This window comes from Gobio gobio, assembly GCF_949357685.1.
Source record: "Gobio gobio genome assembly, chromosome: 11".
Classification (NCBI taxonomy): Eukaryota; Metazoa; Chordata; class Actinopteri; order Cypriniformes; family Gobionidae; genus Gobio; species Gobio gobio.
In genome coordinates this window covers 52130248-52143814 of record NC_137104.1, presented here as the reverse complement: position 1 = coordinate 52143814, position 13567 = coordinate 52130248, and the positions used below count along the sequence as shown (strand labels likewise).

The window sequence follows — 13567 nt, the reverse complement described above, 5'->3', positions numbered from 1 at the left end:
CACACACACACACACACACACACACACACACACACACACACACACTGCAAACCGTGAAAAAGATAAGCCCTACATCTCAATGTGCACACTATGTGCCCTAAATAGCATTGAAAATGACTGTGACATACTATTTAGGATGGATAGTATGCACACTGGGACACAGGCAAGCACTAAGGGAGCGCTGCTATATAGCCACATATTTATAATAAAATAAATTCGAACCATACCTACTGTTATTATTAGTAGACTTGTTTTTTTATAATAGACTGTAATTTTAAATACATTATATTATATTATATTATATTATATTATATTATATTATATTATATTATATTATATTATATTATATTATATAAAAGGACGGATTACTACAGCACTTGTATAGTGGCACTGAATGGCTGTGAGAAGTGTCAGCCAATGTATTGGACAAAACAGCGACCACAAATGTAAAGAAACGAAGTTGCTTATTATATTTTTCTAACAAGCAACCACATTTTTTAAAATAAGCCCAAAAAACCACAACCTGTGACTCGTGATTTTTTAACGCGACTTGCCAAAAAAAGAAGCCCAAAGTCGCGTGTTATACGCGGACTTGGCAACTATGTTCCTCGCCTCCTTTCCTGCAAGGAATTTAATCAAGTGAAATGATATATCCTCGCTCCCTTTAGCGTCCCTTCAAAGCGTAAAATCAAATAATGATGACTCTACACCGCTGGATTTAGTTTGCACATCGGGATTCTTGAAGATTTGAGATAACTATATTAGTTTCAACCCCTACAAAATACCACATTTGTCCATATTTTATTTAATATTACCAGTTATTAATAACAACTATTTATTCCCAGTTATTAACTGCTTTTTATTTGTTGTTTATAGTATTACAGTTTGTTTCTTTCATTTTCTTGTGCTTTGATATGATTCTGCAACTGTCAGTTCTTATTTGACATACATTTGTGTCAATAAACTGGCAAGATGTGAAGGGGGAGGAGAATTAATACGTGCCTCACGTTTAGTCGATAAAACACTTCCGGAAAGGACACACCTGTGTATCCTCGCTCATGACTCCTCAGTAAGCCTCCTCCTCGACCCACATTAAAAAATACTATAGTATATTATAGTAAAATTACTCTAGTAAATACTATAGTGTTTTGAACCATACTATAGTAAAGATACTACAGTAAATTGTAGTATATTGTAGTATATTATAGTAAAATTACAGTAAAATTACTCTAGTAAATACTATAGTGTTTTTGAACCATACTATAGTAAAGATACTACAGTAAATTGTAGTATATTATAGGATTTTCTACACTTTGTCAATTTATTGTAGTATGTTTACTATAGTACGGTTCAAAAACACTATAGTTTTTACTACAGTAATTTTACTATAATATACTATAGTATTTTTTCATGTGGGGATCCTCGCGATGCAATTAGAGAATTGAGATGTCCTACAAGATGGCTGCGCTCGGTCGGTTTGCGGGTCATAGGATGGAGGACGGAGGAGCGAGGACACGAGGAGGGATATTGAGAAGCACCCAATAATCACTCATTTGGACCGCCCTGCAACGTCATCAAAGAAAGGCAACGACGGGGTCGCGCAGATTATGATATAACAAATTTGAAAGTAAAGTAAATTACAATTTTAATTTAAAACCCTATAATAAGTATTTACATTTACAAAACACACAGTATGTACCTAAAAAAATATAATCAAAAAAATAGTTTTATTAGTTTACATATAAGTTGTATTGACTATGAACACATTTGAAGCTGCACCTGTCATTCAATATGAATACATTTAGATTCGGTTAACTATGTATAAATGTAGGCTATTCTTAATCAATGGACTTTTTAGTGGTCTCAGCTCGTGCACTTTCTTTCCCAAGCGCAGCTACATAGTAAACATTCCTGAGGTAAATAAAGTTAAAACATTTTTTTTTAAATGACAGCCCTCAGCTGCTTCTCAACACTTTTAATTTGTTTACATATTCATAAAATATAATATGCAAATTGCCATTCATAAATACTCTAGTTTGTATAATAACTATGAATATTCAAATGCTATAAACTCCTCCATCGCAGAGCTGTTTAAAAACTCTTTCAACTGTTCTGCTCCATCGTTGTCTATGGTTAGTTCAGACAGGTGATGCGACACCGACGCGCAAAGACATTTGGGTGTTTTTCACTCTCCACTTCCTGTGAAGTGATGTATCGATGTTCCCTTCTTCCCTACGCCGTTCGCAGTACCCTTCGAACTGAACATGTTCGCTCCGTTTGGATTGGAATCTCCCTTGAGATGGCGGAATACCCTCTGAAGTGCACTTCGCAGTCCACTTACGGTCGAATGGAACACACCCCATGTGTTGTGCGATATCTCTGCGCCCAAGTAGCAGTGCTTCGCCTGTGCTTCAACCTAATATAGTCCCAAGTTAATATCTGCCTAGGAAATCGCCTAGTCTTAATCTGCATCGCTATTTGTACTCTCCTGAATACGCAGGCCACAAGAAGTAATTAGGTGGGTTTTTTTTTTTTGATCACTTTTACTCGGGACATGCTAGCTGGCAACATAGGATTCCATTCATTATGCTAAGATAAGCAAGCGGCGACCCTGCCAAACTAAAACAATGCATGTACTGAGACAAAAATGCATTTGCCCACATATCTAAATGTAGGAAAGATGTTGAATAAGCACTATTTCTAAAAACAGTGGAGTGTTACTTTAAAAGGCGCACTATGTAACATTTTTTCAGTAAAATATCCAAAAAACACTAGGCCAGTGTTATATATTTTGTTCAGTTGAGTACTTACAATATCCCAAATGTTTCAAACTATTTGTAAATCGTGAGAAATTGCTATTTTAACCAATGAACCGGGACGTGTGAGGGTGTCGCCTGTTGATGACATCATATCCGCGTTACCCTCGGTTTCCGGTTTTATTCTGCATAAGGGCTTTACTCTCACTGCAGTGTGAACAAGTGTCATAGCAGCCGCTGAGAGAACACACAGAGTAACGTCATCCCATCATCAACACACTCAGATGTGTCTAATATGATCAACAGAGCTGCGTTACCTCACACTCATGAGCGGAGGAAGTGGCGCCGGTGACTGTGGCATAATAAAAATCCTGCTGCTCACGAGGCGTGTGTTGCGTTCATCTCATTAACAATCGCTCCAGCGGTTCCTCAGCTCCACAACACTCGGTCCTGCTCTGCTTCACTACAGTAACGTTAATAATCACATCCATCAACATGATTTCTGCCCGAGTCCTGTCCTGATTCTTTCCCACCGGCTGTGAGGTGAAGACCACATGTCCCAAGATTCTGCACTCAAACGTGCCGTCATCAAACTACGCCTTTGTTTTGAACCAAGCGCAACCTCCCGCAGTTTCTCTTGAAGCCAATACGGAAGTGACTTAAACTGCAGTTCATCGACTGACCACTAGACTCCAGAAGGAGCAGAATCTCATTGAGCTCATGTTAAAATGGCCAACTTTACAGCAGAAGAACACATGTTTACAGTCTGGGACAAATTGTGCTTTTGGTCTATACGGTTATTTTTGCCCTTCATGATGACTGTGAGGGGGTTGATTTTTTTATAACTCATTCGTTTACATTATATAAAGCATTAAAGTTCTGCATAATTAGGGCGTGGCCACTTTGAGTGACAGGTTATCTGCTGCCTGTTAGTCATCGCGTCACTTCAGCTCCGCCCACGTCTCCGCCTCTTTGCCCATTTTCTGTTATCCGGGAGTGACGCGCTGCCAAGATGGCAATGGCCATCTCGACCCTACTTTACGCTTCAAAACTCCTCATCAGAATCCTATGGGTGACGTCACAGACACTACGTCCATATTTTTTTACAGTCTATGTTTTGAACAGACGACCTCTAGCGGATGGAAAAGTTACATAGTGCACCTTTAAAGCTGCTGTCCGTAACTTTTTTTGTGTTTAAGATTTACAAAAATTATATAATGTGAATGTACAACATGAATCCATTTTCCAAACCGTGTTTTTGTCTTACCCTGAATCATTATGGTACACTTATAATAAGCGTTTATATTGGGACTATTTCAGCCCGGTCTGGTAGGAACCGCTGTGGATGAGCACAGTCCCTGCGTGACTCGCCATAGACACAAACAGAGAGAAGTAGCTCCGGCTGCAATGTTCTTCCGCAAGACACATGCAGTTCTGTTTATTAACCGCTAGAGCGCCAAAAGTTGCGGACTGCAGCTTTAAGTAAAAATCTGTTTTAACAACTTTCACTTGTAACAGAGTAATAGTTGACCAGTATTACTTTTACTGAAGTAGTTAATGGAGTTGTGTATTTTGTCCACCTCCGATTCAAACTCGCGTTTGAATAGTCAGTAGCAAATTTTTAAGAAATAAAAAAAACTTACAGGCTGTGTCTGTGCGTCAGAAGTGCCACACTGTACTCGCAAAGATGGAATTGCCCCACTTTTTAGAAACAGCCTTTGTGCACAGCCGGCCTTGTACTCTCCCACGTTCAGGAAACAGTCCTCAGAAAAATGTGCAGCACACAGTCGAATATTTGGCTTGTACTGTTCCGGAGCAGAGTTGTAAATAAAGATTAACCACTGTTTTCTAATTGTGTCCTCTTTTGGAAGGCCAAACAAAGTAGTTTGGCTTTCGCAACGAAAAACACAGCGTCTCCACGACATGGCGGCAACAACAACACTACAGCGAGAATAAAAGTCACGCCTTCTTCCTGGTGTTATGAAACCCCGCCCCCACAGACTGACGTAGAATTGTGGGTCGTGGTTTTAGGAAGACGTGGCTGAGCCTTACATTTTAACAAAGAATATCTCTTTGGGTTTTATAACTTTGTAACTGCAAATCTCATACATGCACAAACAGTTAAATAACACACTAAAGAGACAGGAAAAACAAGAAATCGCATCACATGATTAGACAGCAACTGTTTGGATACATTAAAGGTGCCCTAGAATGATTTGAAACAACATTTTAAATTGTTCTCTGGTATCTACATAGAGGGTATATGGCTTATTTAAGGTCAATAATTGTCCAGATACGGTTTTACGGGTCCATTTACATATACTATTTATTTATGTAAGCAACTTGGATTATCCTATTGTTACTGTACTAGCATCTTGCGTTGGATCTAGACAACAACAAGTATGGCTAACTGCAGCTTGGAGTAATGGGCGTGCCGAACAGTGGGGGTGTGCCGACCGGTTTCTCATTGGTCGCGAGAACTGCATGTTCTGTTCCTGTTGTTATATTCTTACTCGCTATTGGCCTATAGATTAAAAGGAAGCAGTACATACAATATAATCATATAAAACCAAATTCCAGTCTTTTAAAGTAAAAACAACGTTAATGATATTAAGAACATTCCATTTTTTTTTTAAGAAAAAAGAGTTTAGTCTAAGTTTATCAACCATCAAAAACATATAGCAATAATTATTTTAAGGATACAAATGTCTCTCAACACTGTTAGTCACACTAGCTGTTCATAAGTTGGAAATTACCATTTCTATTTTGAACACACATTAGTTAACATTAACAAATAATAAATGCTGTAGCAGAACTGTTTATTATTAGTTCATGTTAATTTCAATATTTACTAATACACATTCAAATCAAAATAATTTACTGTGAACATGATCAGCTGTATTTTTTATTACTCAATACTAACAAAGATTAATGAGAATGACCAATGAGAAACCGGTCGGCACGCCCCCTACTGTCCAGCACGCCCATTATTCCAAGCTGCAGTTAGTTACCCCTGTCTCGACAACAACGGGGATATTTTCGTTAATGTTGTCTCTCTAAGAAACTTTCAATTTAATCAGAAATTGTTTAGACAGTCAGGAAGTGGATAAAATCACTTACTGCCTGTGGGGATATGGTTGGAATTGCCCCTTTCTTCAGTGTCGGACGCTGAGCAAAGCCTGCTTGATATTGTCCCAGGTTTGAAAAACTGTCCGTGGTGAAATGGGCTGAGCAAACTAACAACTTTGAATTAAATTGTTGCGGTATCCGATTATAAACAAACATCAACCATGCCTGTTGACATGTTTTATCTGTGGGAAGAGTATGAAACGTCTTCACATCCCCTGCACAGCCTGGAACATAACATTTGTTTCCATGATCTGCCATGTTCGCTATCCTCCAGATGATATAGCTGCGCAAATGCAAATGTTGGGGGGCGTACATATTAATGATCCCGACGATTGCATCATTCTCTGTGTTAGATTTGCCTATTTTTCCATGGTGTTTTTCACAAACGAGATTTACATATGAAGGAGGAGGCAATGGTGTTGGAGACTCACTGTATGTTATTTACATGTACTGAAATCCTGTTATTTAACTATGGCAAGGTTAATTCAATGTTTCAATCTAGGGCACCTTTAAGACAGAAAGCTTATTATTGCACAGTAATACAGCATCTTCTCCGTCGTACAATATGTTTGAACTCAATTGCATGCCATTTAGCAACACAAAAGCCATCCAGTATTTATTAATATGATATTCTAATTACGATCTAGCTTACTGCAGTGCAGCAAATGTCTTATAGCAGCACAGTGTAACTTTATAACATTTTCAACACACTCAAATGAATCTAATGAAGCGCTCATACGCTTAACCGGAAGAGGCGGAAGCGGCGACTGTGGCATAATAAAAGTCCCGCTGGTGTCGCCGTGTATCGCGCTCCTCGTTCAGCTCCACAGCACTCGGTCCTGCGCTGCTTTATAATACAGTAATGTTAATAATCACAACCACGAACATGATTTCTGCCCGAGTCCCGTCCCGATTCTTTTCCACCGGGTGTGAGGTGAAGACTACAACTTTTTTTTTTTCCAGGTGAAGACTACAACTCCCAAGATTTCGCTCTCAATCTCAACGTCATCAAGCTACGCCTTTGTTTTGAATAGGTAAATGCTAAGCATTATATTATATTATAATGACATGTTGGACACTAGTATGTTTATTTCTGACCAGTCTTTTTTAAAAGTAGGACTCGTATATTTAAAAAAAAAAAAAAAGCTTTTTTCACTGAAATATTCTTTGCACTGGCTGAAGGTGCCCTAGAATGAGTTGAAACAATATTTTAAATTGTTCTCTGATATCTACACAGAGGGTATGTGGCTTATTTAAGGGCAAAAATTGCCCAGATACGGTTTTACAGGTCCATTTACAACCCTAGAATGAAATGGGCTGCGTCCGAATTCGCGTACTATGTGAGAAGGTACTACATTTGAATTTGAACGAACTTTACGACCGTTAAAAAAGTACGTTCTTTAGAATGAATGAACTAGCTTACATCCGCCATTTTGTCATGATCATGTGACCTACCAGCGTCAGTTGCGTCCCATTCACCTCCATTCATAAATCGTCTCCCGTGGCGGTTGTATTTTGTAGATTTATATGACAACACTGGCAGGAAATATTAACATACTCATTTGTCATACTATTTAGTTATGTATGCTAGTTACTTGGAGTTTCCTATTGGTACTCTTGCGTTGGATCTAGACAACACTGGGGAAATAATCGTTTATGTTGTCGTCTCACTAAGAAACTTTCAGTTTAATCAGAAATGGTTTCGACGGCCAGGAAGTGGATAAAATCACTACTTACTGCCTGCGGGGATATAGTTGGAATCGCCCCCTTCTTCAGTATCAGACGCTGAGCGAATCCTGCTTGATATTGTCCCAGGTTAGAGAAACTGTCCGTGGTGAAATGGGACGAGCAAACTAACAACTTTGAATTAAATTGTTGAGGTATCCGGTTGTATATAAACATCAACCATGCCTTTTGACAGTTTCGTTCTGTGGGAAGGGTATGAAAAGTGCTCACATCCCCTACACAGCCTGGGATATAACATTTATTGCCATGATCTGCCATTTTCGCTTGTTTCTTCACAATACCTGCAGAACTTCCGATGATCCGGCTGTGAAGTTCCGCCTGGCTTATGCAAATGTTGGGGGCGCACAAATTAACGATCACGACTGTTGCATCACAGTCGGTGTTATGTTGGAATTCACCTATTTTTTCATGTTTTGCACGCACAAGATTTACATATGGAGGAAACAATAGTGTGAGACCCACAGTATGTGATGTCCATTAACTCAACTCTTAATATTCAACTATGCCTAAGTTGATTACATTTTTCAATCTAGGGCACCTTCAACATTTTGGGTTGGAATAAACACCCATTTGTTACAGTATTTATCAATCTTTAACATGTATAAAAACACAACTGTTCTGTGTTAGATCACATCAGCGCGGTTCATTTTAAATCAAGAAACCATTCATTTTAATAATGCATTACTAAATTTTAAAGACAACTGATTAATAAGTGCTTTAGAAGTATTGTCCACTAGTTCATAACATGCATCCTTATTGTAGTTACCCATAAAAATGCCATTGTATTTAAAGCGCATTAGCATTTTACTGTTTCATGTACTATCAGGAACTTAAGCCCCGTTCCCACCAAAATTACCCAGAACAATTTGTCCCAGGAACTCTTTTTCCTCCTGTGTTTCCATCGCAGTCTAAAGTACTTAAGTCTAAAGCTTTCCTATAGCTCAAACTGTAGAGCATGGCGCTAGCAACGCCAAGGTCATGGGTTCAATTCCCAGGGAAAGCAAGATTTGACAAAAATATAAAAAATGTGTACCTTGAATGCAATGTAAGTCGCTTTGGATAAAAGCGTCTGCCAAATGCGTAAATGTAAATGTAAGTACAGTGAAGATAAGTCATGTGACGTAGGCGCATCAACTTTATAGTTCCCACTGGATTTCGTCCTTTGCAAATAAATTTAATAAAGCCTGAACCTCATCGTCGGTATTTTTTTAAAGTCCATTGTTGATTCGAATAGCAAACGACTCTCACTGCACGCACCACAACAGACTTAAAAATATTGGGGGAAATAAAATGCTGCATCAAGTCAACCAATCAGCACGTTCAGCGCCCAAGTCCCACCCCCGAATGTTCCTGAACTTTTAAAAAGTACCACCTCTTGAGCAGGGCCGTTTTGAGGGGGAAATATTTACCAAGAACATCATTTAGATCCCTGCAGTCGAAACGCACCGAGAACCACCCCTACCGGGACGATTTTCACGCGCGTTTATCGCCGACGTTTAACGCCTCGTGACTAAACAATGGGCGCCAATGTGAGTGTGCACACCGACGCGTAAAACGCCAGGCGTAAAAGCGTCATTTAAAAAAAAACGCCTCGGGTTCGTTTTTTTATTTTGACGCGGCGCGTAAAAAACTGTCCGACCAATGAGATCCGCGCTTTTGTTCACGTGCCTGGAGCTGCTGAAGTGACAGTAAAACACGACTTGGTGGCGCTCAAGCACAAAATCGGTCTTGCCGAGCACACACTGATACGACGAAGAAGTAGTAAGTAGACAAAGAAGATGGGCTGCTAATGCTGCTTGCCAGTTAGCAAAAAGTGTGTGAATGGTTTTGCCATAGACATAATATATCTATGGTTTTGGCAAGCACGTAAATACTGTCTCTCCTCTTCTTCTGTGTGACAAGCGAGTGTCAGAAGCGTAAAGTGCCGCAGCACCACCTTGTGTACCGGGAGCGCATCTACTGAATTTGCACGTTCACTCGGCGCAACGCCAGTGGAAATCGTTTGGGTGTGAACACTCAAGACGCGCCGAAAAACGTCACGAAAAACGCTGGCGATAAGCGCGTGCGATATTCGTCCTGGTGTGTACAGGCCTTAAGTCCCTATGGGGAAAGTTCCTGTGGTGGAATCACAGCTAAAGTGAATCTAAATGACCCGGTTTCACAGACAGGGCTGAGATTAAACCAGGATTACGCCTTGGTTCAATTAAACATGCCTTAAACACTGCAGTTGTGCATTGAGAAAATAGCACGGACCTATTTTAAGATATTTCAGTGCAAGTTGCTTTAAGTTAAAATTACTCATCTTAAAACCTCGTCTGTGAAACAGAAATGAATTCTTTAGGACTGGTGAATACTTCCATTAACCCCAAACCAACGACACAAACGGCCTTGACAGTTTCATTTTTTTTATTAAAAGAACTGCTTTAGTCGAAAAGACCGAAGCCCATGTCGTCATCAGACTCCTCAGACTCATCTTTCTTCTCCTCTTTCTTCTCTTCCTCCTTGGCTGTAATGCAAACAGAAGACGAGTTGAGAGTCTGAATAGGATTGAACGCACATATGAAGCTTCTGAATGTGTGTGTGTGTGTGGCGTTACCTGGTGCGTCTCCACCTGCAGGAGCAGCAGCTCCACCAGCAGCGGCGGCCGGAGCAGCTCCACCTCCAGCACCAACGTTACAGATCAGACTGCCGATGTCCACACTGGCCAGAGCCTGAGCACAGGAAGTGACATCACACTTACACTCCAACAGGCACAGTATCAAGATGCATTACTTGACTATTGTGTATTCTGTAGAGCTGCTGATTATAGCAGAATTCAACCTACAGTTATTGATCTGAATTAAGGAGTTAACACCTTAAATGTTGCTTGGCGCACACTCGTATCAGATTTTAGTAATCCTCATAAAGGTACCATTCAAAAGCTAACAAACTTAAAATGCATCATGGAAACAGTACTTTAAATTATTGTAGCAGGCTCCTCCCCAAGTGGGCAGTCTCATGTTTCACATTACATCAATATGAATTTATTTTAAGTACTTTATAAACAAACTTTTCTAATCTTGACAACAAATCATCAGAAAGGTTTAAGTCTCAAGGTCCCATATTTGGTGATGGGTTTGAGATAGAAATGATATTCGGACAGAAATGTATTTGTTACAGGAGAATGCATAAATAAATCAATGCAATGAGAATAACACCTAGTGGTTATTTTTGGTACAGCGGCTTAGAAAACTCATGAGAACTTAAATTTGTGATAAACTTCAAATTTGGAACACAAGTTACAGTAAAAATTGTGAAATATACATTTAATAAAATATTGGTAACACTTTACAAGAAGGTTCATTAGTTAACTACATTAGTTAACATGAACTGCACTTATAAAGCATTTATTTATCTTTGTTGATGTTCATTTGTGTTAATGCACTGTGAACTAACATGAACGGCTGGATTTATATGAACTAACGTTAACAGATTAGCTAATGTTGAACAGAGGTGTTGTTCATGGTTAGTTCATGTTAACTAATACAACCTTATTGTAAAGTGTTACCAAAATATTCAGTACAGTACATTTAAACTTCCACACTAATTTTGAAGTGCTTTCAATCTGCCCATTGTCTTTAAAACTTCGGTCTATAGTCAAAAGCATTCTTGAATGACAGCCATTTAAAGCTACACTGTGTGATATTTCCCCCATCTAGTGGTGAAAAGGTATATGACCATCCAGTGAATTTTAGTTTGTTCCTCTCAATTCCGATTTCATTTTAACTCCTACAGTGGCCGATTTAGACCAAGATTAACATGGCTTCCAGCTCGACCTCGTCCACATTCGACACGGTGCCATCGAGTGTTAAAACGCAAAAGGTGCAGCTTGAATTTACGGGAATGTCCCTCTTTGGCTAATGTACTTTCAAGATGGAGGGGCAACATGGCGACCCGCATTCGAACCCCTCACCCGTATGTATTTTCAATGGCATTTTATAAACTTACGAGAATACTTTATTACTTGAAAGTAGTAAATATACATTAATGAGCACATTTTTGAAAGAACTAAGTGTTTTTAGTTAAGAATAAACTAAAAAAGTTACAGTGCAGCTTTAAGTTTGGATAGTGCACGTCACATCTATTCTCAAAGAGGAGAGTGACGGTTAATTATTATGCATCATTATTTTCCTTTTTATCACCATGAAGCTGCTTTGAAACAATCTACTGTAAAACTCGCTATAGAAATCTGACTTTTACATGTTAAAGCATGATAATGGCTCCCAAACAATCACATTTAACTCTTTCCATATATGAGGGATCTTATGGGAGCAATGGATGGGAAATAAACCCACCTTAGCGAAGAGACCAGGCCAGAAGGGCTCGATGGTCACACCGGCGGCCTTGATCAAGGCGTTGAGCTTGTCCTCCTGTAAAACACAACCAGAGAGAATACACACATCAGTTCAATGGTAGTGCTAATACAATGGTACTATCAATAAGACAAACACACATAGCACAAGGGTACAATATGAGGTGATCGCAAGGTATTCTTCCTAGAGTAAGATGTAAACACCATGATAAGAATATTGTAAGTTAATCATAAAATAGATGATCATCATGCCACTTACTATAGTAACTTATTGATGTGATTAGCATGGTACAGGAATTATATCAAGTTGTAATACTCTGTACTGTACGATTACAAATCACAAGAGTATATTTTAAGTGTATAGTGGAACATTTTATAACAAAACGCGCGCGTCTCTACTAGCTTCCAACAACACGTTCAAAAGTCGTTTCCACACACTAGTTAGGATCTAAAAACACACTGAACACTGCATCAACAAACTATCCTATATACAAGAGGTAAATCTCTTAAAATCACAGACATTTATGAGCGTTATGTACACGGATAGTGTCAGTGTCCCGGATGTTCCTTTCGCGCCGTCAGCGCGCGGCTCAGACCCCTCACACTCACCGTGACGGTCACTTCATCATCATGGAGGATGAGTGCGGAGTAAATACAGGCCAGCTCGGACACAGATGCCATTGTTCTTTCAGCAGGTTACTGTTTTAGACGTGGATGGCTAGATTTGACGGTGCTAGTCGCCGGATTCAAGGGCCTTAGCTTCGTGCGAAGAACCGAGCACCTCAAACACAGCGATGTCAGTGAACGGAAAGGGCCGAAAAGGGGCGGGGTGAGCCGTTATATGGTGTTATGCGTCACTTCAGGAGGCGGGACGAGCGTAGAGAAGAGAGAATGTGATTGGTCCGTTTGTTCTGTCAGTTATTTTTGACATCCGCGTGGTCATGAGAGCGTTGTATTTATAATTTATTAGATAACAAATTAAAATATGAATATAACAGGAAAAATATAAAACGTTAACCATACAATAAAAATGTTAGTTATTTATTTACATGGTAAATAAAATGTACATGTTTTTTAAATGGTACTTCAAAGTTTACCATATAGAAACACATGGTACTTTTTAGTTAGATTTTTAAAAATAAACTTAATTTTCTAAACACATCACTGGTGGTCCAGTAGGTAATAATAGGGCAGTTACACGAACAATTAGCATTAAAAAACAACATGCAAGAATAAGGATAATTTGAAGGTGATAATATATATTATATTAATATTTATGCTTTAAAAATATATAAAATTATGTAAAATAATATAAAAATACAGAGAATTGTTTCATAATAATAACAGGTATTTTATCCAAAAAGAGTTTATTGTTAAAAAGGAAAAATAACGTAAAGAACAATATATAATATATATTTTATTTTAAAAGTACCAATATCTGCCAAAACAAATGTTGACCCTGGACCACAAAACCAGTCATAAAGGTTTTTTTTTTAAATTGAGATGTATATATCATCTGAAATCCGAATAAATAAGCTTTCCATTGATGTATTGTTTGTTAGGATAGGACAATATTTGGATATAT

General features: G+C 38.7%; 2 protein-coding genes across 3 annotated transcripts in view; both read right to left on the bottom strand.

Annotated features, from left to right (window-relative positions):
- The window catches only part of LOC307133354 (uncharacterized protein), a 30364-nt gene extending 22430 nt beyond the window's left edge, over positions 1–7934 (bottom strand). Inside the window, exon 1 of the mRNA XM_079828413.1 lies at positions 7623–7934. Coding sequence (XP_079684539.1) covers positions 7623–7889 — 267 coding nt within the window. The 5' untranslated portion in view covers positions 7890–7934. The remainder of the gene's footprint in view (positions 1–7622) is intronic.
- A 2085-nt stretch (positions 7935–10019) lies between these two features.
- On the bottom strand, positions 10020–12791 carry rplp1 (ribosomal protein lateral stalk subunit P1). Of its 2 annotated transcripts, XM_079828420.1 has the most exons (4): positions 12592–12791; positions 11966–12040; positions 10228–10342; positions 10020–10137 (listed from the first exon to the last, which is right to left on the bottom strand). In XM_079828420.1, exons 1-4 carry the CDS (start codon positions 12661–12663, stop codon positions 10055–10057), a joined length of 345 nt encoding a protein of 114 aa, XP_079684546.1. In that variant the 5' UTR covers positions 12664–12791; the 3' UTR covers positions 10020–10054. The 2 variants fall into 2 exon arrangements, with proteins under 2 accessions (XP_079684546.1, XP_079684545.1); XM_079828419.1 differs by having other exon boundaries at positions 10020–10342.
- Positions 12792–13567: the final 776 nt, after the last annotated feature.

What these genes read in the sequence shown, in the direction of transcription:
- rplp1 (XM_079828419.1), bottom strand. Translation starts at nt 12,663, where the DNA reads ATGGCATCTGTGTCCGAGCTGGCCTGTATTTACTCCGCACTCATCCTC. An exon ending in ATGATGAAGTGACCGTCACG is followed by an intron (nt 12,041 to 12,591) that starts GTGAGTGTGAGG and finishes TGTGTTTTACAG; the next exon opens with GAGGACAAGCTCAACGCCTT. An exon ending in GGCCTGGTCTCTTCGCTAAG is followed by an intron (nt 10,343 to 11,965) that starts GTGGGTTTATTT and finishes TCCTGTGCTCAG; the next exon opens with GCTCTGGCCAGTGTGGACAT.